Consider the following 18,798-nt stretch of genomic DNA (forward strand, 5'->3'; position numbering starts at 1 on the left):
GCTGCGCGCCGATTGGCCGCGGCGCCGCGGGGCCCAGGGGCTGGCCCCCTCCCCCTCCCGCCGCAGCGGCGGCAGCAGCTGGTCTCGGTGTAAACAAGTCGCGGCGACTGGGAACCGGGCCGGGGTGGGGGACGGCGCCCACCAGGGCCCCCCACTCCCAGGCCAGCCACCCCGGCGGACCGGGCTCCCGCGCGCCCAGGCGAGGTGAGGCCCGCATCCTCAGGGCTGCGCGTCGCCCCGCGCCCCGCCCCGCCAGCGAGGACTGTCCCCTTCCCCGGCGCCCGCCCCCCACCCCGCGCCCCAGGTGAGCCCCGGGTCTCAGGTAAGGCTCCGCGATGCAGGTAAGAGCCCCTCGGCATAGACGAGGTTCGGCGTCCCCAGGTAAGAGCTCCACCCCCCTCGGTGACCCTCCAACCTCGGGGAGGCCCCAGCCTCCTCCGGGTGCGGGACCTTTCCCCCAGGTGAGCTCCCTGTATGGTACTTGCAGTCGCCCCCCAGCTCCGCCCCCCGCAGTTCAGCTGAGGTCCTAAAGACCATCCAATTCCTAGCCACTTCCTGCTCCCCTAAACAGAGCTGACAGCTCATCCACTCTAGAGCCCCTTCCTCCAGTTTCAGTTGCCAGGTCAGCTGGGGTGAGGCTGAAAGCAGGTGGGTGACTCATCTTGGGCTCCTCCTAGCCTCAGTTTCCCCAATGATGCAACTTGAGGCCTCTTCAGTGAGTCAAAACTGAGCCAGTTCTGGCCCCTGGAGAGGCTGCTGGCTCTGGGGAGAGGAGGCAGCAGCCAAGTGTGACACTGAGAGAGTCCCCGTGGCCCTGGGCGTGCCTGCTTGTGTGTGGCTGGGGTCCTGACAATACACTCCCTCCCCAACAGGCACTGGGCTCTCTCTGCTCTCCGTGGGCCGCTCCCCGCGTGGGGCCACTGCCCCTGGCCCCCGCCATGGTGCGGATTTCAAAACCCAAGACGTTTCAGGCCTACTTGGATGATTGTCACCGGAGGTATAGCTGTGCCCACTGCCGTGCTCACCTGGCCAACCACGACGACCTCATCTCCAAGGTAACCGGATCATAGTTGGGGCTGGAATGGGAGGCTTGAGGGCTGCTTGGCAGCTCCCCACCAATAACCCTGACCCCCTCTTCTCTCCCTTTCTTCCTTTAGTCCTTCCAGGGCAGTCAGGGGCGTGCCTACCTCTTCAATTCTGTGTGAGTATTTGGCCTCCTGTCTTTCTTTTCCTGACCTCTATTGTGACCTGTGACCCATGGCACCATGCTGAGACTCTCAAAGCCCCCTGGTTCAGGCAAGAAGCTAAGGACAGACACAGTTGGATACAAGCTAGAGTTGGGCTTTGTGATGGCGGGACCCTCCCTGGGACTGCCCCCATGTCCCCACAGGGTGAACGTGGGCTGCGGGCCAGCCGAGGAGCGGGTGCTGCTGACAGGCCTTCATGCTGTCGCTGATATCCACTGCGAGAACTGCAAGACCACTTTGGGCTGGAAATATGTGAGTCAGTGACCTCTGACCCCAAGCTAGCTTTTGACATGACCTCACATCACAAGCAGTCATCGGATAATCTTTCAGAGTGTATGGGCCCAGCTCACACAAGTCAAACAGTCTTTTCATTCCCTGACCATGTTTTCATCTCTCACATCAGACAAAGCCTTTTTTTTTTCTCTCTTAACCCATCCATCTCCTCACAGGCACAAGCACCCCATTTTAGAGATGATGATATAATCAGAATTACCATTTATTACCAAAAATGCTTATTGTTATGTGCATCACAACAGTAATTACAACAATCCTGTAGGTAGAGTCTACTTTCTCTTCACTTTACAAAAGAAGGAAGCCCAGAGATGTTAGGTAACTTGCCCAAGGTCACACATCCAGCAAGTAACATAATAGGGACCAGAGTCCTACTTCGTTTTGTTTTTAACTCCAAACCCTTGACCCCAGCTTCTATTACCATTCAGAGGGTCAGAGAGGTTGCCCAAGACCCCACAGCAACACAGCTTGGGTCCATGTGCCTCCTTTTCCACTGCCCTCCTTACCACTGCTGCTGTCCAGGGTCTGATTTCACTGCTCCGAGTTGCATTTCCTTACCTGGCAGTGGAGGATAAAGCCACCACTTGGCACCCAAGACTGTTATGGAGATCAGATTAGATGCAGCAGCAGAAGATGCTCTTGGGAAACTGCAGCTGCTTGGAGCTGTGGGGCCGTGGTGATGTGGATGCCCCAGGCAGAGACAGACAGGCAGCCCTGACCAGAGTTCACCCCTGGCCCTGCCACAGATTTGCTTTGTGTACCTGTGCAGGTGGCTTGGCCTCCCTGGAACTTTGTAAAACAAAGAGGTGGCCAGTGTAGAGGTCAAAAACGCAAGTGCTTGCAGGGCCAAGCAGATTCTGTGGATCTGCAAAAGGGGCAACATAGATTGGAGGCAAAGGGAGAGGCAGCCTGTGCCATACTGGAGGCAGCACAGCCTGCCTCTATGTTAGTAATTCAGTTATTTCTATTAAATTCCCTGCTGGCCAACAAACACACGTGTAGACCAACATTGGCACTCAGGCTACCAGTTTGTAATCCCTGGGTCTTGTAGACACTTACATATCCTCATTGTTAGAGCCAACATTAGCGCTTTTAAAAGCACCCGCTATTCAGGGAGTTCTGTCTATCCCACTAGTGAGAAACTCGACCCTGCCACTTACCAGCTCTGTGTCTGTGGGCAGATGGCTTGGCTTCTCTGGGTAACAGCTTCCTCAGATATGAAATAGGGCCAGTCATATCCATGCCCCAACCTCTATCCTTGCTGGTAAGGCCCTTGCTCCAGGGATGACAGGCTCTCCCCTCCTTTTAGGAACAGGCCTTCGAGAGCAGCCAGAAGTACAAAGAGGGGAAGTACATCATTGAACTCAACCACATGATCAAAGACAACGGCTGGGACTGACCCCCACTCTTGCCTCATGTGGCTCCAGCCCGGCCTGGCCGCCAGGGGGCGCCACTGGCTTCCCTTCCCTGCCGGAAGGGAGCTCTGGACCCGCAGAGCCCCTGCAGAGGAAGGACTCGGCTCCTGTACATATATTTTATTGCATGCACTGTGACCTTGGGGGGAGATCAGAAGGTGGGACACCACCACCCCCACCTCCCTGCGATCTGGCTGGCTTGGATCTCATTTTTTAACCTCTCCCCGCCCCTCCTACCCTATCGATATGGCCCTGTGTGCTGTTCTCTTAGCCCAGTGCAGCGTCTGCCCTGTGAACTCCTCCCACTGGGCGCCTCTTACCGCACGCGTGTCCCCTCCCCTAGTTCTGTAGCGTTTGTATATAATAAAACAATGAAGCGGAGACAGCCCCAGGCTTATGTGGAATCGGGAAGGGGAAACTCAAGTGCAGAATCCTGCCTCTATAGACCTGTTCCCATCTGAGCCCCAGTGGGGCAGCAGGTAGGTAGGCACCGGCTAAAGGTGGGAGTCTGCGCTCCTGGGGCCTGGCCTCAGCCATCTTCTCTAGGACCCGGGACAGGTCTCACTGCCCGGGATTCCGGAGCCCACCCTGGCTCCCTAGACCTTGATCTCGGTTGATCGTCTTCTCAACCTTAGCGTTTTGCCACCACCCAGCGGCCCCCGCGGCATCTCTCGATCTTCTCTGCGGCCAAGTTGGCGCTGGGTCTGCTGGGAAGTGTAGTTCCCAGGGTTCCCCAGCACGGGACCTTCTGAAAAACCCAGGCAGCAGCCGGCTGGGGGCTGTAGAGCTGTGGAGACCTGTGAACTTTTGAGACGAATGAAGGTGGAGAATGAAAACCAGGAAGGGCTCCAGGGTTCGGCCCTCGGCTGCGGACTCCAGTGCCCTGCGTAACAATATGCTCGGGCTCCATCCCTCCAGCCGGCTCGTTCCCTCCAAGCCCCATCCTCCCAGTGAGGGTGGTGGGGGTCACCTGCTAGGAGTCTGAGCCGCTAAGGTCTGTCCCAGGACTCCAGGCTCCATCCCAGGGTGCAGGCCCCGCCCCCTCAGTAGCTTAGCCCTAGCTGGGGCTCCCCCCGTGGGAACGGGGACCAGCTGGCCGGAAGCGCCAAACTGCGTCCCTGTCCAAGTGCCGGGGATCAATCAGGCCGAGGAGTTAATTATGTAATGAGGGGCAGGGGGTCGAGGCTAATGAAGCCTGCGGGGGAGGGTGCCCAGGTATCCGGCCCCCTCTTGTACCCCTTCCAGGCCCCAGGGGTCTCCACCCCAGCCCAACTCCAGGGCCCCAAAGAGGGAGGGGCTGTGATCCTGGGTCTGGAAGGGGCTGAGCTGTGAGCTATAAAGGGGGCATCTCCCAGCACCAGGGGACTCTAGGCAGCCAGACCTGAGGCCAGACAGGACTACTCCATGTATCACCCAAGAGAGTTGTACCCCTCCCTGGGGACCGGCTACCGCCTTGGGCCCCCCCAGCCAGTGACCGATTCCAGCTTCCCGCCTGCCCTGGCAGAGGGTTACCGCTACCCTGGTGAGCTTTGGGAGGAGCTCCTGCGTAGGGATTGAGGGTTGCTGTGGACCTGGGCTGGCTCCTCATTCTCCCCCCATCTCCAGATTTGGACACTCCCAAACTGGATTGCTTCCTCTCCGGGATTGAGGCTGCTCCCCGCACCCTGGCGGCTCCCCCACCTCTTCCCCCTCTGCCCCCAGCCCTGGGCACTGAGCCGTCTCCTCCAGCCCCAGAGGCCCTTCACTCACTCCCTGGAGTCAGCCTGAGCCTGGAGAACCAGGAGCTGTGGAAAGAGTTCAATTCTGTGGGAACAGAGATGATCATCACCAAAGCTGGGAGGTGAGGGGGCTGGGCCAGGGTCACAGGACCCAGTGTGTTCTGGTGGGGGGCGTCTCTGGGAAAGGCAGAGTTCCTGGTGATGGGGCCAGTTTGAGGGTTTCTAGGGGGGCTAGAGCTCTGCCTAAGTTCAGAATGTGGTTGTGGTCTGGGCCAGGGGTTACTCAGTGACTGATCACGGGTCATGTTGTGGCAAAGGCCTGTGGCTGGTTTAGGGACCAACCTAAGGCAAGAGTCATAGGTCAGTCTGGGCCATGTCCAGAAAGTCTGGCTGGATTTTAGCTTAGTATGTGGCCTAGATCAAGGGGTCAGTCTATGGCTGGAGTTGGGCTTCAGACTATAACTAGAGTCAAGGGCCAGCCAGTGACCAGCGTCAGGGAAGTCTGGCTAGGATCAGGGTTAGCATTAAGGTTTGTCAGCACATGACTAGATCCGGGGTCAGTGTGTGACCTTGTGGAGCTCTTTATCTAGGCCAGGAACTCGAGCCCTGGCATGGTATCTTCTCCACTGAAAGCAAGGTTGGGATGTGTGTGTGTGTTTGGTTAATCTTCACCAGGAGGACATTTTTTTCCATTGATTTTTAGAGTGGAAGGGAGAGGGAGAAACATCAATGGTTGCTGCCTCCCACATGCATCCTGACCGGGGCTGGGGATTGAACCTGCAACCCAAGTACATGCCCTTGACCAGGAATCAAACCTGAGACCCTTTGGTGCAAGGGCCAACACTCCAAACACTGAGCCACACCAGCCAGGGCTTTTTTTTTTTCTTTCTTTCTTCCCTGAAGCAAGTTTGTCCAGTGCTGTAGATTATGGTGCTGGAGATCAGGTGAGATCATCAGGATGGAGAGCAAAGAGGCTCCTGGCAGGATTTCCAGGAGAAATGGAGTTTGAAGGGCCCAGAGTCAGGATTGCGAGCTCTGCTTCAACTTTTGTGACCCTGACCAGATCAGATCACCTAACCTGCCTCTCGTTTCCTATCTATAAAATGGGATGGAACAAGCTTCCAGGCCCTCCCCTCAGTTCTAACTCCAGCTCGAATGTTCCCTGACAAAACTCTGAGCTGGTGGCTCTGCCCCCTTGTCAGCACTGTGCCTGCTTGTGGCTGCTGGGTAGCTCAAGGCACTCCTGTCTTCTTTCCCATCCAGACGCATGTTCCCTGCTTGTCGAGTGTCAGTCACTGGCCTGGACCCTGAGGCCCGCTACCTGTTCCTTCTGGATGTGGTGCCAGTGGACGGAGCTCGCTACCGTTGGCAGGGACGGCGCTGGGAGCCCAGCGGCAAGGCCGAGCCCCGCCTGCCTGACCGTGTCTACATTCACCCTGACTCCCCTGCTACTGGTGCCCACTGGATGCGGCAGCCTGTATCTTTCCATCGGGTCAAGCTCACCAACAGCACACTGGACCCTCATGGCCACGTGAGGCCCAGGCTGGGACCCCAGGCTGGGGGTTGGGGTTGGAACCCAGGGCTAGGGGTCACTTCTGTTTCTTCCCTCCCAGCTGATCTTGCACTCCATGCACAAGTATCAGCCCCGCGTACACCTAGTGCGGGCCGCACAGCTTTGCAGCCAACACTGGGGGGGCGTTGCCTCCTTTCGCTTCCCTGAGACCATGTTCATCTCTGTGACAGCCTACCAGAACCCACGGGTGAGTGACCCTGCTTGAGGGGGGTGGGTGGTGGCACCCTGCCTCAGCTGCAGGAGCTTTGACTCTGGATATGTGCCCCCAGATCACACAACTGAAGATTGCAGCCAACCCCTTTGCCAAAGGTTTCCGGGAGAATGGCAGGAACTGTAAGAGGTGGGCACCGTTCACTCATTCACTCATTCATTCACCAAATGTTTATTAATCCCCCACTAGGTGTCAAGCACATAGTGGGGAGTTAATAGACATTAATGGTAAATAAAAACATTTATTCATTCATTGATTCAACAAATACTTATTTAGCACCTATGTGCCAGGCACAGTGCTAGGCACTGGAGAAGCCTCAGTAAAGAGGACAAACGAAAGCCCTGTCCTCATGGAACTAATACACTGGTGGGCAAAGCAGACAACTAAACAAGAGCAGTGATATATGTTAGGGGTAAGTTCTAAAGACAAAAGAAGGCAAGGAAGAATTGCAGTGAGGTATTTATTAGATAAGAGGCCTGGAAAGGCCTCACTGAGAAGAGACCTTTGAGAAAAGACTAGACAGAAACGTGGGAGGGAACCATGTGGCTATTTGGGAACGGCATGCTGAGCGTGGAGCCAGCATGTGCAAGGGCCCTGAGGTGGGAACACACACGTGAATGGCGAGAGAGGTGGAGACAGATTATGTTAAACAGTAAAGGGTTAGTTAGGACTTTGGCTTTTATTCTGAGTACAGCCCCCTGAACTGGTCCTTGCCTTCAAGGCAGAAGAGACAGACATTAATCAAGATTACCCTAACAAATGTAACAGTGTAACTATTACAAATGTTACCAGGGAGGGCATGTTGTGCTATGGGTGCTCAGCGACCTCCTTGAGGAAGTTATGCCTGAATGGAGACAAGGATGAGTTAAGCAGGTGAACTGGGGACAGAAGAGAAGACTGAAAGGCAGCTAGTGAAGATGGCCAGAGCAAGGTGGGATGGCCTCGTAGCTTGGGAAGAAGTTTCCATTTATTCTAAATGCAATAGGAAACCACTGGAAAGTTCTAAGTGGGGAATAAGTCCCAGCTTTACTACTTTCTAGTTATTTAATTCTCTGGCCTTTAGTTCCTTCATCTGAAAAATGGGTATAGTAATGACACCTGGTCGGGTGAATGTCTAGCACCTGGTAAGTGGTATCATCATCACTATCATCATCGTCTTTCCCAGGGAGCGAGATGCCCGTGTTAAGAGGAAACTGCGGGGCCCAGAGCCAGTAGCCACAGAGGCCTATGGGAGTGGAGGTGAGTACAGTCCCCATGGTGATGGGGCCAGGCCTGAGGTGCTGAACTCCCTTAGCCCAACCTGGTTCTTCTGTCTCCCGAGATGCACCAGGTGGTCCCTGTGACTCCACACTGGGTGGGGATGTTCGTGAGTCAGATCCAGAACAGGCCCCCGCGCCCAGGGAAGCTGCCCCTGCCCCAGCTCCTCTGTGTGGTGGCTCCAGTGCTGAGGCCTACCTTCTGCACCCTGCAGCTTTCCATGGGGCTCCCAGTCACCTTCCAACCAGGTGAGTGGGACCAGGGCACAGGCTGGGCTGTTCCAGTCTGGGGGTCCCTCTCCAATGTTCTGACACCTTTTTCCACTTCAGGAACCCCAGCTTCCCTCAGGCTCCAGACTCGGGGCGCCCAGCCCCCTACTCAGCTGCATTCCTAGAGCTGCAGTCTGGACCAGGAAGCTCAGGGTACCCGGCGGCTGCACCCCCAGCACCCTTTGCCTCACACTTCCTCCAAGGGGGCCCTTTGCCCTTACCTTACCCTGGGGCCTATCTGGACATGGGGTCCAAACCAATGTACTGAGCCATCGCCAGGCCCCTCTGCCTCCCTCAGGCTCCATTACAAATTTCCAGTTCCCTTCCCCCAGGCCGTAGCCCCCTCACGTCCACTGACCCCATCCCCCACACCAAATGGCTGCCTTGGGCCTCCTCCACTCCACTTCACACTTTGACTTCATTCCCACCCCCTCTGGCTTCAAAGCTCTGGCTAAGCTGCTGGGAGTCCAGCTGGGGCCAGCTTCCCCTTCCAGGCTCTCACCTCCGTGCGAAGAGAGGGAGGTTCTGCCTGGCCAAATGGGGCCTTGGACCAGCACCACCAACTCCTGGCTTCACCCTTGGGCTCAGCTAGTCATTATCTCCTTGCCCCAGTGTGAGCCACACCGGAGTATTTTTGTTAATAAAACTCAAAAGACATCAGTGCTCCGGAAACATTGGGCTAATGGTGTTTGGCCCTGGGAGGGACTGGGTGAGCGAAGGTTTTGTGGGGAGACCCCGGCCCCTGACCTAGACTTGCCATTTCCAGCTGCTTGATCTTGTGTGTGTAAATCCACTTGCTCTGGGCCTGGTTCCTCTTCAAGAAAACGGGGGAAGCAATGCCCTGACACTCACTGTTCTGAGAATTAAACAGGCCGTCTCTGAGGGCCGGCCCTCTACCTCGCGCTCAGGAGCGGTCACTGTCAGTGGATGGGTCAGGAGGCTGTGGGCAAGCGGGCTGGCCTGCGCCTCACCTTCCTGGTGGGGTCCATCCCAGGTCCCAGGGAGCAGCACTACTCATCCCCAATCAAGTCTGACACAAGTCCAAAGACCGTAGTTCTTCTATTAGAATTTTTTCTTTTTCTCAAAATTTTTTATCTAAAAACAAACCAAAAAAAATGAAAAAAAGAAAAACAAAAATTATTGGAAACTTCATGGTTCAGGTGGGGAGAAAGGAGAGGAGCATGGAGCTCAGGCTCCGAGCCTCTCCAGAGAAAGTCCTCACCCTCGAAGTGCCCTCTTTGAGGGAGAGCAGAGCTGGGGACAGCCCCCCATGCCCAGCCTCCATCTGGAGAAGAGGGTAGAGTCACAGTGGTCCAAGGGCAGAGGGACTGGAGGGGGGTGGGGGGCAGGGGACAAAGGGGTCACAGGAAGTAGTCGGCCACGGGCTTCTTGGAGGGGATGCCCCGCGTCTCTTGGGGAGCAGCCTCAAAGATGATAAAATCTTTCTGAAGATGCTCATCCAGCTCCAAGATGGCTGCCACATTCCCACAGCTGCAAGTCGGAGGGCGAGGGCAGCAGTTAGTGTCTGTCAACCTAGATCCCACCCCCATCGTGACCTCCTGACCCAGGCAGCTCACCGGTAGCAGTAGTTGGGTGCCGACCACACAGTGAGCACCGTCTCATTGAAGTGCCACTTGTAACCTTCCATCACCAGTTGGTGGGCACGGCAGATCATGTCAATGTCGTTGGCTGCATTGAACTGAGCCACCACGTCACTGCCAAATAGGTAGCCAGCCCCACGGGGGCTCACACCCCAGCCTGTTGTGTCTGAGGCAAATGAAGGCAGAGATGGGGAGAGGTGTCCTCAAGGCATCTGACTGCCCACTGCCCTTCGAAGGAGAATATCCTGCCCCCTCCCCCAATCAGGCCTGTGGGGCAAGAGGACAGGGCCTGATTGTGTTCTGGGGATTCTGCAAATGTTGAAGCAGGTAAGCTCCAATGAAGAGACTTTCCTGATAGTTGGAGTCACCTCAATCGGAGTGGCCATGCAAGTTACTGTCCAACTAGGTACACGGGAGTGAAAGGAGGTGCTTCTAAGAACCACGCGCATACAGGTGTGAGCAAAGGCTGCCACAGCTAGTCTGGGAGCTGTAACAGGGCATTCAGGCATGGCAGGGGGAGAGTGGAGACTGCCTTATAGCAGAAGGAGCCCTGGACTGGTACCTAGGCTTTCAGCCTCAGCCCTGCTCCATACTAGCTCAGGAACTCCCCAAATGAGGGGCTCTCAGGGGCCAATCATTGTAAGCATTTGACCTCTGCAAAAGCCCCTTCGCATGCAGGGAGCATGATTTTGTCCTAAACAAGCCTCTGATACACAGACCCTAATTCTGCCCGAGCTCAAAGCACCCAGCTACCCATGCCCCTGCTCTGAGGGTGCCAGCCAGTCTGCACGTCAAGGACAGACGCCAGTGAAGACCAGCCCGCTCTACTCTTCCCCAAACGTACCTGGTCTCAGTGTCCTTTCAAGGTACTTGCTTTAACCAAAGAACTCAGTGTCTCGGCAAACTAAGGATAAAGCCTGGCTGCCCTGTCCCACCTGCCCTCACCTTCAGGGTCAGACCAGAGCAGGTCACACATGGGACCATCATGAGGCACCTCCTGCTTTCGGTCAATCGTCCGGATCTGGTCAAGGGTCTGGATGGAGGGGGAGAGGCCCCCGTGCACGCAGAAGATCTACAGGGGAGAGCAAGGCAGGAGGGAAGGGAGGCTGAGGCCCAGTGCCTCTCCCACCTCTCCCACCCCCACGGAGCCCTGGCCAGCCTACCTTGCCATCAATGATGGCTGACAGGCTGAGGTAGTCAAAGATCTCAGTGCAGTAGCGCCACACGGTCACTGAGCCATATTTACGCAGGCACTCATCATAGAAGCCATAGACCTGTGTGATCTGACGGCTCTCATGGTTGCCCCGGATCAGGGTGATTCGATCAGGATAGCGAACCTGAAAGTAACCACCAAGCTAGGGCTGGGGTCCAGGCTCTCTCTCCCCCTCCTGCATCTCCTCACATCTGTCAGCCCCACTCCATCTCATCACCACCCTGGCCCAGATTCATGCCATCTCTTGCCTGAATGGTGTTGCACCCACCTCATAGGCTCCCAGCCCTCCTTCAGAAAATACAACACCCGCCCCCCCCCGCCGGCACCCCATCAACTACACACCTAAAGGCTCCTCTTTCACCTCCCAGAGAGAGACCAAGACCTTAGCAAGACATTCAAGGTGCTTTGTCATCTGGCCCCTTACAACCTCTCTCCCACCAGTGGATGCTGTATCCAGTGGAACTCAACTCCTTGTCATTTTCTGAACAGACTGAGCCTCTATTCCCTCCCCTACAATGCCACCCCTCTGACCTCATCCTCCAGGGGCCCAATCAGGTGCCCCCGAGTCAAGGAAAGCTTCTGTGACCACCCTTGCCAAGCAGAATCTGTCATCACCAGCAGCACAGCTCAGAGTTGGGGGTGGATGGAGCAGGAGAGGAGGGCGGAAAGGATGCAGACAGGTCAGGCCTGAGGTGGCCCAGGTTTGGGCTCCAGAAGACAGCAGTCCCCACCTTAAGTGCCAGCAGCAGGAGGAACGTTTCAACGCTGTAGAAACCACGATCCACAAAGTCCCCCATGAAGAGGTAGTTGGTCTCAGGGACGTCGCCACCCACCTGGGGGGAGGGAGAAGGTCCTAAACTGTCCCCTACTCAGTCAAGTTGAAGCCCTTCTTTCACAAAGGGCCCACCTAACTAGAGGCCTCTTGCCCCCACTCCACTCACCAAATTCAAGCTTTCCCTCTCAAAGGGGCCTTCCAGTCACCCTCCAGGTCACCATCCCCAGTGCTGACCCACACTCACTCTGAACAGCTCCTTGAGGTCATAGAATTGTCCATGGATGTCACCGCATACCTGGGAAGGGAGAAGGTGTGTGGGAACTCACCATCTAAAGGCCTCTGCTCCCAGGGGTATCTTCAAATTATCACTCTTAGCTAAGCCTCTGCTTCTCAGGCCCCAAATCTACTGTCCCACCCCACGTTAGCCTGGTCTGCAATCCACCTCCATCCCACACTGAATGCCAACTATTCTCTGGGCAAGAGCTAGAGCCAGGTCTTTTCAGACCTGCAGCTCCCGGAGGACCTGGCCCCTGCTTTCCCTGCTCCCCTCAAGGTACCCAGAATGAAGTTCCTGACAACAAGGAACACGTAGAAACATGTGGAGTAGAATCACTTACCAAATGGGGGGGTCCTTCTGCCCTGGCCCGGAGTCTCTCTCCAACAAGTCAAAAGACCCTTCCCACAACTTCCATTTCTTACAGTGAGGGGCCCTTGAAGATGGGGCTCCCAGGGATGAGGGAGCCCACAAGACTACAGCGAATGTCTACATGCCTCCAAACCATGCAGGCTTCGGAGGGACAGCAGGTACTCACTGTGACTGGCGAGTCCACCCTCTGCACGTTGCTCTCCTCTACCAGGATCTCTCTGGAGACAGAAGAACAGGGTCACCACAGCCAAGCCAGGCCAGGCCAGCCCAATTCCTGATCTTTTTTTGGGGGGTGGGGTGGGGTGGGGAGGAGGATATGCAGCAGTCCTTAAACCTCTACAGGGCAGGAGTGAGGTGTGCAATTTCCCCAGGAAAGGCTGACCACAGCCCTCACTGCTCAATACCCTCCCGTAGTTCCCCCACTGCCAGCAAGGCAAAGCCCAAACTCTTGTTCTAGCTTTCAAAGTCTTTCCCCGGTAGGCTGTGACTTTCCCAGCCTTGACCTCCCAACCCTCACCCTCCACCGCTTCCTCTCACGCGTCGCGCACTCCCAGAAAACAGATCTCTGCACAGAGCCCTCTGCTCCCTGCACTCCTCGCTCAGCTGGAGTGCTCCGAGGCTGTGCCCTTGGCGGAGCTCCTACAGCTCCTCTCTACCCCACAGGGGCCTTCTCCCAGGCTGTCTAAAGGCACACGGGGCTTGCTCTGGGCAGGCCAGTCATCAAAGTGATCTTCAAAGTGATATGTTGTTGCTTTTTTTCATTATTTAGTTAGAGGAAGTGAGGACTTCATTCTTTCATCTTTCCTTGCAATGCAGTCTGACATAAGTGAGTGAGCATGACATAAAACCACTGTCAGGTTCAGACACCCGATTTTAGTACGATTTCCAGATTTCATCCTTGATGGCAATAGCAGCGGTGAACATACCAGTTCACACCATACGCCAGGACTCTAGTATGAGCTTTGCATGGATGACGCATGCAATCAAACCACCACTTCAAAGGTAGGCACTGTGATGACTCCCACTTCTCAGATAAAGAAAATGGTTGAAGTCATACAAGTGGGACTTGAACCAAAGCAACCTGGCTCTAGGGTCTGCGCGCTGTCATCAAGCCACTCTGATGTGGCCCAGGCCTCGCTCAGCCCTGACTGTCAGTCTCCTGGACTCGGTTTCCTATAGATCCCTCAGGGCACGCTGCATGACAAAGGCAGCTCCAAGGAGGTGTGCTTTGCTTTCTAGGAATGGGAGGGAGAGGCCCTGGCTGTAGTCTGGGGGCCCTGCAGCAACCAGGATCTCCAACCTGTACTGCATCTTATGTTGAACATCATTCCACATCAACTGCTTATAACGACCTTTTCAACTGACTGGGGGAGAGTCTTTTCCTCCCCATCTGACAGGTAAAAAACCGAGGCTCAGAGAAAAAAGGGGCAGGATCAAGGTCACAAAGCTGGTGTCTCAATTGGAACCCAGGAGCCCAACTTCCTGTGAATTTATGCCAGCCTCTCCCGGACTCCGGGTCAAAACTTCACCGCAGTGCCTGCCAGTAGGGCCCCAGCATGGTGTGGAATGGAGACCCAGCCTCTGACCCCATCTCTATCACCAGCAGCACATCACCAGCCCTCTCAGGGCTCGCACCTGCTCAGCTCTACTTCCACAGCTAACACTGCCTTTCTAAGTGCTCACCAAGTGCCAGGGCCCATCTCTGGGTATGAAGAATCTCATTTGAGTTTCATGATGATTTCAAATACTTGGAGAGGTCAAGTGACTTGACCAGGGTCCTACTGTTCAGCGATGGAATTCGTACTGAAGACCACCTGATGCAAAATCCCCTGCTCTTTTAATATGCTGACTTTTTAATAAGAGCAAGTCAGCTCACACACTTCAGGCCTCTGTAATTCCCAGGGTCGAGTCTGTATACCCTCTGAGCAAGCCAAAGCTCTCGACACTACCAGCCTTGGCCTGGGTCACTGGTGGGCCCCCAGGAAGCCAAGGCCAGGTGCTAGAACTGGCCTCCTTCACACTGGGCCTGAGATAATAGCAGCCAACTCAAGCCTCTCTAGTACCTCCTAGCTGCGGCTCAGTTTCAGCTGGACACGACCTCCCACCCCTCCGTCCTCTGTAGCCTCTCATAGTCTCTGCCTGGCTGCCCATGAGCATGGAGAGCAGTAAAAGTCCTGGATGCAAAATCAACCTCTCCTCCAACCATCAGTCAGACTGTGGGTAAGACATTATCTTCGCTAAGACTCAGATTTCTCTTCTCAAATACTCACTCCTGCCCTCCTATTCCGTAGGGCTGCTGCAAAAACACAATGGTGACTGAATATATAACTTCTCTGTTATTCTGGAAACTCCACCATGCTTCCCAAGCTTTAGCTATCATCACCACCAAATTGATCCAGGTCCTACGGGGGCAGATGAGACAGATGGGAAAAAGAATGGTGCCCGGCAGCAATTGGTTTAAGTTCCTAAAAATGCCATCAAGACAGAGGAAGCAGACAAAACATGGAAGAGCCACAAACAAGCATTTAAAAAGGGGCCTTGCCTGTTCACCAAACCCACACAGGCCCTGTCTGGGGGCTAGCGTGTCTGGGGTGGGAGGGAGCCAAGCAAAGAGCCACAAGTTCAGCACCCAGCTCTGCCCCCCTCTCTCTGGGTGATCTTTAGTCAAGTCACTATGCCTCTAGGAGTCACAGCCTCTATGCTGTAAAATGGAGCAAACAATTCCAACCTCACAAGATTGCTGTGGGGAGGAAATGGATATAAATTCTTTGCCAGTACAAAGCCAGGCTAATAGTGCTTCTGCTATTCAGTAAATGTAGGGTAATTCTGCTCTTTTTTCTCTCTGTTTTAAATAGATTTTTATTAATTTCAGAGAAGGAGGGAGAGGGAGATATAAACATCAATGAAGAGAAAGAATCATTGACTGGCTGCCTCCTGCACATCCCCTTCTGGGGATCAAGTCCTCAACCCAGGCATGTTCCCCACCCAGGAATCAAAACGTGACCTCCTGGTTCAACCACTCAGGCACACCGGCCAGGCTGGCTCTTTTCTCACAAGTCTCCAGCTTGGCAGAAGCCACAGTCACACAGCACCTCAGAGGAGGCAGGTAACTGGTCTCCTCACTGCTGCCCACACACCTCAGGGCCTCCACTCTTACTCTCATCCTGCTGGGACGGCCTCCCTCACTGGCCCTGCTCCCATCCGCTACCCTAATTATTTTCCTCTTTCAAGGCCACTTTCTGTTAGAAGTTCCCTGATGACTTCAGTCCGTACCAGCATTGCCATCTCCCTACAGAGTAATAGCAGTGACACCTAAGGATTGTTGAGCACTCACGCTGCACCAAAGCACTCTGCTAACTTCATCCCAAGCACCAACTTACTGACTCTTCCAGCCCTCTTATTCAGTACTATCATTCCCAATTTACAGATGAAAAAAAAACAAAGCGTTCCAGAGACCTCAGGGACCACCAACACAGATAGTAAGTGGCAAAGCTCAGATTCCAACCTACAGCCACGACCTTCCAGAGCCTGGGATTTTAATCACTACGTGTTCCTGCTCCCACAGATCTCTAAGCCGGGCCTCCCTCGTGCCATGAATTCATGCTGAATTCTACTCTGGCCTATTTGCCGCCATGTCTCAGGCTCCCACCCCGCACACGAGGACCCCACTCACTCCACCTGAAAAGAGGACCCGAGAACTGGCTCCCTCCCTCCCTCGCTGGGCTGACTCTGAACAGGAGCCCTCATCTGTCAAAGGGGGGCAATATGCCCAACCTCAGAGTCGTTGCTGGACTCTAAAGTATGTTATAAACCAGGGTCTTCAGCTTCCCTGCCTTGCACTTCGGTTCTTGCTGATGTTCCTGTGTGTCCTCTTCCTCTGCAAGGCCTACCCGCAAAGGTCAGTCCCCCAGCACATAGTAGGGGCGCTTCCCTGCGCGTCCCCCGTACTTTCTGTCACTCGCCACCTCACTGAACACATCCCCCCACACTTCCAGTCTCTGTCCCGGTCTGCCTCCCCACGGGCTGCTCAGGGCACAGGCCTCCCTCCGCTCTCCTCCCGGAGCGTTTCCAGGACGAGCCAGGCCCACGGTCCGGCCAGGGCCGCGGCCTCCCGCGCCGGGGCTCGCCGGGGCTCACCGGGCCTTGGCGCACAGGGCCTTGACTTCGCTCTCCTTGATGAGCTCGCAGCGCCGCAGCTGCTCGATCTGCCGGTCCAGGTCGCTGATCTCCGCCATGGCCCACCCCGGCGGGTCCGAGCCGGGGCCGCCGCCCCTCCGCGCCGCACAGGGCTCTCCTGGGAGAGGCGAAGCGAGCGGGTGAGAAGGTCCCTCAGGGGTATCGGGGGCGAGGGGGGGGGGCAGCTCGATTCCGAGGCTGGCCCGCCCCCCTCACGGCCCACCGCCCCGGCTGCCCCCGCGGGGGTCGGTGGTCTAGGGGGTCCCCGGCCCTTACCGCCGCTGCGACTTCGGCTCCGGCTCCGGGGCTCCCCGCCTTGCCCCTCCTTCCCTCCGCTCCGGGCCGCCGCCGCTGCTTCTACTTCCGGCCCCTCCGCGGAAGCAAAGGAGGCGAGTTCCGCCGCGCGTCGGATGTGACGTCATACACGCCCTGCCCCGCGCCGCGCCCTCGCCCCCACCTCCGGGCCGGGGCGGAGGGGAGCCGGGACCCGGAAGTCAGCCTCGGGCGGAAGTTACCGTGGCCGCGGGGTGCGCTCTCAGGGCCGGGTCGCCCCCGGCTCAGTTGGGGAGGCGGAGGCCCGGCCGGCTCCGCCGGGGACGTGGTTACATGTGTTGTCGGCCTGTGTTGGTCGGCCTCCGCCATGACAGCCCGAGGATGGACTCGCCTGGCTCGCCCCGGCCGCCCGCCCTGGCACAGGGCGCCCCCGAATGCTCCCCGGTGGGCGAGGCAGCCTCAGCCCGACCGCTTCCCGCGGCCACGGGGGACTCTGCCGGGAGGACCTCCCCGTAAGAGGCGCAAAGTCCGCCACGCCTGTGCCGGTCCGCATGGCTTCTGATGCCAGGGGTCGCCTTGACACCCCTCCGTTGCTTTCTGTCGTCTTCAAATTTTATTCCTTTTCTTTTTAAAGGAGGAAACGAGCTTAGAGAGGTTAAGTAACTTGTTCACATTTGCATAGCTAAGAATTGGGGTTTGAGTCAGGGTTGAAATTTGAACCCAGGACAGCTGTGTTCTGATTTAGCTTCCACCCATCAATCACACTTTGCAGAGTTCAGTCATAAGAAGCCCAAAGCTCCCTGCAGTGGTATTCGAGTTCCTCTGCTCCCCTAGTCTCTGTTCCTGCAGGCAGAGGAAGCAAATAGTCCTTAAACTGGTTTTGTACAAGGTGCCCCCTTTTGGAATGTCCTTTTCACCGTCTTCCACCGACCTTCAGTTTTCATTTGCTTTATTTCAGGTGTTTCAGGGTTGACGGTAGGCACAGAATGAGGGTCAGAGTTTGCAGGGGCACTGGGAGAGGGTTGATTTTGTATGTCGGCAACATATAGAAATGTACAGAGAAGGAAAGGGCCAAGTTCTTAAACTCCTACAAGGTCCTAGGGTTAATCAGTTCTATACCTATCACTACATGGATTTAGTAGGTCCCGAGAGATCAGAAGGCCAAGATTTTTTTTTTTTTCCTCTAGAAGGGAGCTCAGACAGGAAAGGGTCCATATCAGGAAATCTGAGAAGTGGCAGGAATACTAGGTCCCTGATTATGACTGGGATCTTCAACAGTTGAGAATATCTGGTGTATTTACTGCTGCACCCAGCCTGGGTGATTGGGGAAGAGTACGAGGCTAACCCCTATTTCGTAAAACTACTGTTTGAAATTCTTTGTTTTAGACAGCCTCTTATTCTATAAAAATAACTTTGCTTTCTAGGCTGCTTGAATAATCAGGAAGATAAACTTAGCTGTCTGACCTTGTAGACCAGACACTAGACACGCCCATACTCGCAAGCCATACCAGATGTATTTTTTAATTGGATATCACTGTTGTTTTCAAGGCCACAGCTTCCAGCGAGATAACCACTAAGCACACATAGGGCTGGCTCTTTAATAAAAAGGAAAGTTCTGCTTGTAGCTCTGCTTAGAATTTGAATTTATTTTTCTCTAAGCCCACCGGTGATTTAAAAAAAAGGTGTAATCCAAACTCTAAGTGTTGCTTAATTTTTTTCCAGTTTTCTGCAACAGCATGACAGGGGTAAGTGCAGGGCCCTCGTTCTGGCTCTATGGAATGCAGCAGCTAGAGGCTCCGTTCTTAACCTGGAACCTGAGTTCTGTCTGTGCGCATTGTTGGTGTTGGAGAGGATTCCAGATTCTTCAAGGGGTTCCACAGCCCAAGAAGACTAAGTAGCCAGTTCTAATCCCATTTCTTATTAAAATGGGAAGACTGACAAGCTCAACAGTGTAGATTAAGGAAATATGCATTAATATTCTTTTTTTTAAATATCTTTTTATTGATTTCAGAGAGGGACAGGGAGAGAGTTAGAAACACCGATGATGAGAATCATTGATCCACTGCCTCTTGCATGCCCCTAGGGAGTTCAAGCCTGCAATCAAAACATGACCTCCTGGTTCCTAAGTCCACA

The 18,798-nt window shown here is 55.2% G+C and overlaps 3 protein-coding genes across 4 annotated transcripts; 2 read left to right on the forward strand and 1 right to left on the reverse strand.

Annotated features, from left to right (window-relative positions):
• Positions 1–65: 65 nt before the first annotated feature.
• YPEL3 (yippee like 3) lies at positions 66–3,334 on the forward strand. Its single transcript, XM_070413506.1, has 5 exons — positions 66–204; positions 873–1,055; positions 1,158–1,201; positions 1,391–1,499; positions 2,848–3,334. The coding sequence occupies exons 2-5, from the start codon at positions 939–941 to the stop codon at positions 2,935–2,937; spliced, it is 360 nt and encodes a 119-aa protein (XP_070269607.1). The 5' UTR covers positions 66–204; positions 873–938; the 3' UTR covers positions 2,938–3,334.
• Positions 3,335–3,425: 91 nt separating this feature from the next.
• Positions 3,426–8,995, forward strand: TBX6 (T-box transcription factor 6). The gene is given in 8 exon segments (XM_070413500.1): positions 3,426–4,505; positions 4,508–4,793; positions 5,935–6,202; positions 6,285–6,431; positions 6,514–6,584; positions 7,621–7,694; positions 7,777–7,960; positions 8,042–8,995. Coding segments are annotated over 8 exon segments (1,386 nt in total). The 5' UTR covers positions 3,426–4,357; the 3' UTR covers positions 8,250–8,995.
• Positions 8,996–9,021: 26 nt separating this feature from the next.
• Positions 9,022–16,762, reverse strand: PPP4C (protein phosphatase 4 catalytic subunit). Of its 2 annotated transcripts, XM_070413504.1 has the most exons (9): positions 16,669–16,762; positions 16,354–16,510; positions 12,383–12,434; positions 11,815–11,865; positions 11,527–11,628; positions 10,746–10,919; positions 10,528–10,654; positions 9,559–9,748; positions 9,022–9,472 (listed from the first exon to the last, which is right to left on the reverse strand). In XM_070413504.1, the coding sequence occupies exons 2-9, from the start codon at positions 16,449–16,451 to the stop codon at positions 9,343–9,345; spliced, it is 924 nt and encodes a 307-aa protein (XP_070269605.1). In that variant the 5' UTR covers positions 16,452–16,510; positions 16,669–16,762; the 3' UTR covers positions 9,022–9,342. The 2 variants fall into 2 exon arrangements, with proteins under 2 accessions (XP_070269605.1, XP_070269606.1); XM_070413505.1 differs by lacking the exon at positions 11,527–11,628.
• Positions 16,763–18,798: the final 2,036 nt, after the last annotated feature.

The sequence above is a fragment of the Myotis yumanensis genome, unplaced genomic scaffold (assembly GCF_028538775.1).
Source record: "Myotis yumanensis isolate MYYU_CA2020_CCGP unplaced genomic scaffold, mMyoYum1.0.hap1 SCAF_4, whole genome shotgun sequence".
Lineage (NCBI taxonomy): Eukaryota > Metazoa > Chordata > Mammalia > Chiroptera > Vespertilionidae > Myotis > Myotis yumanensis.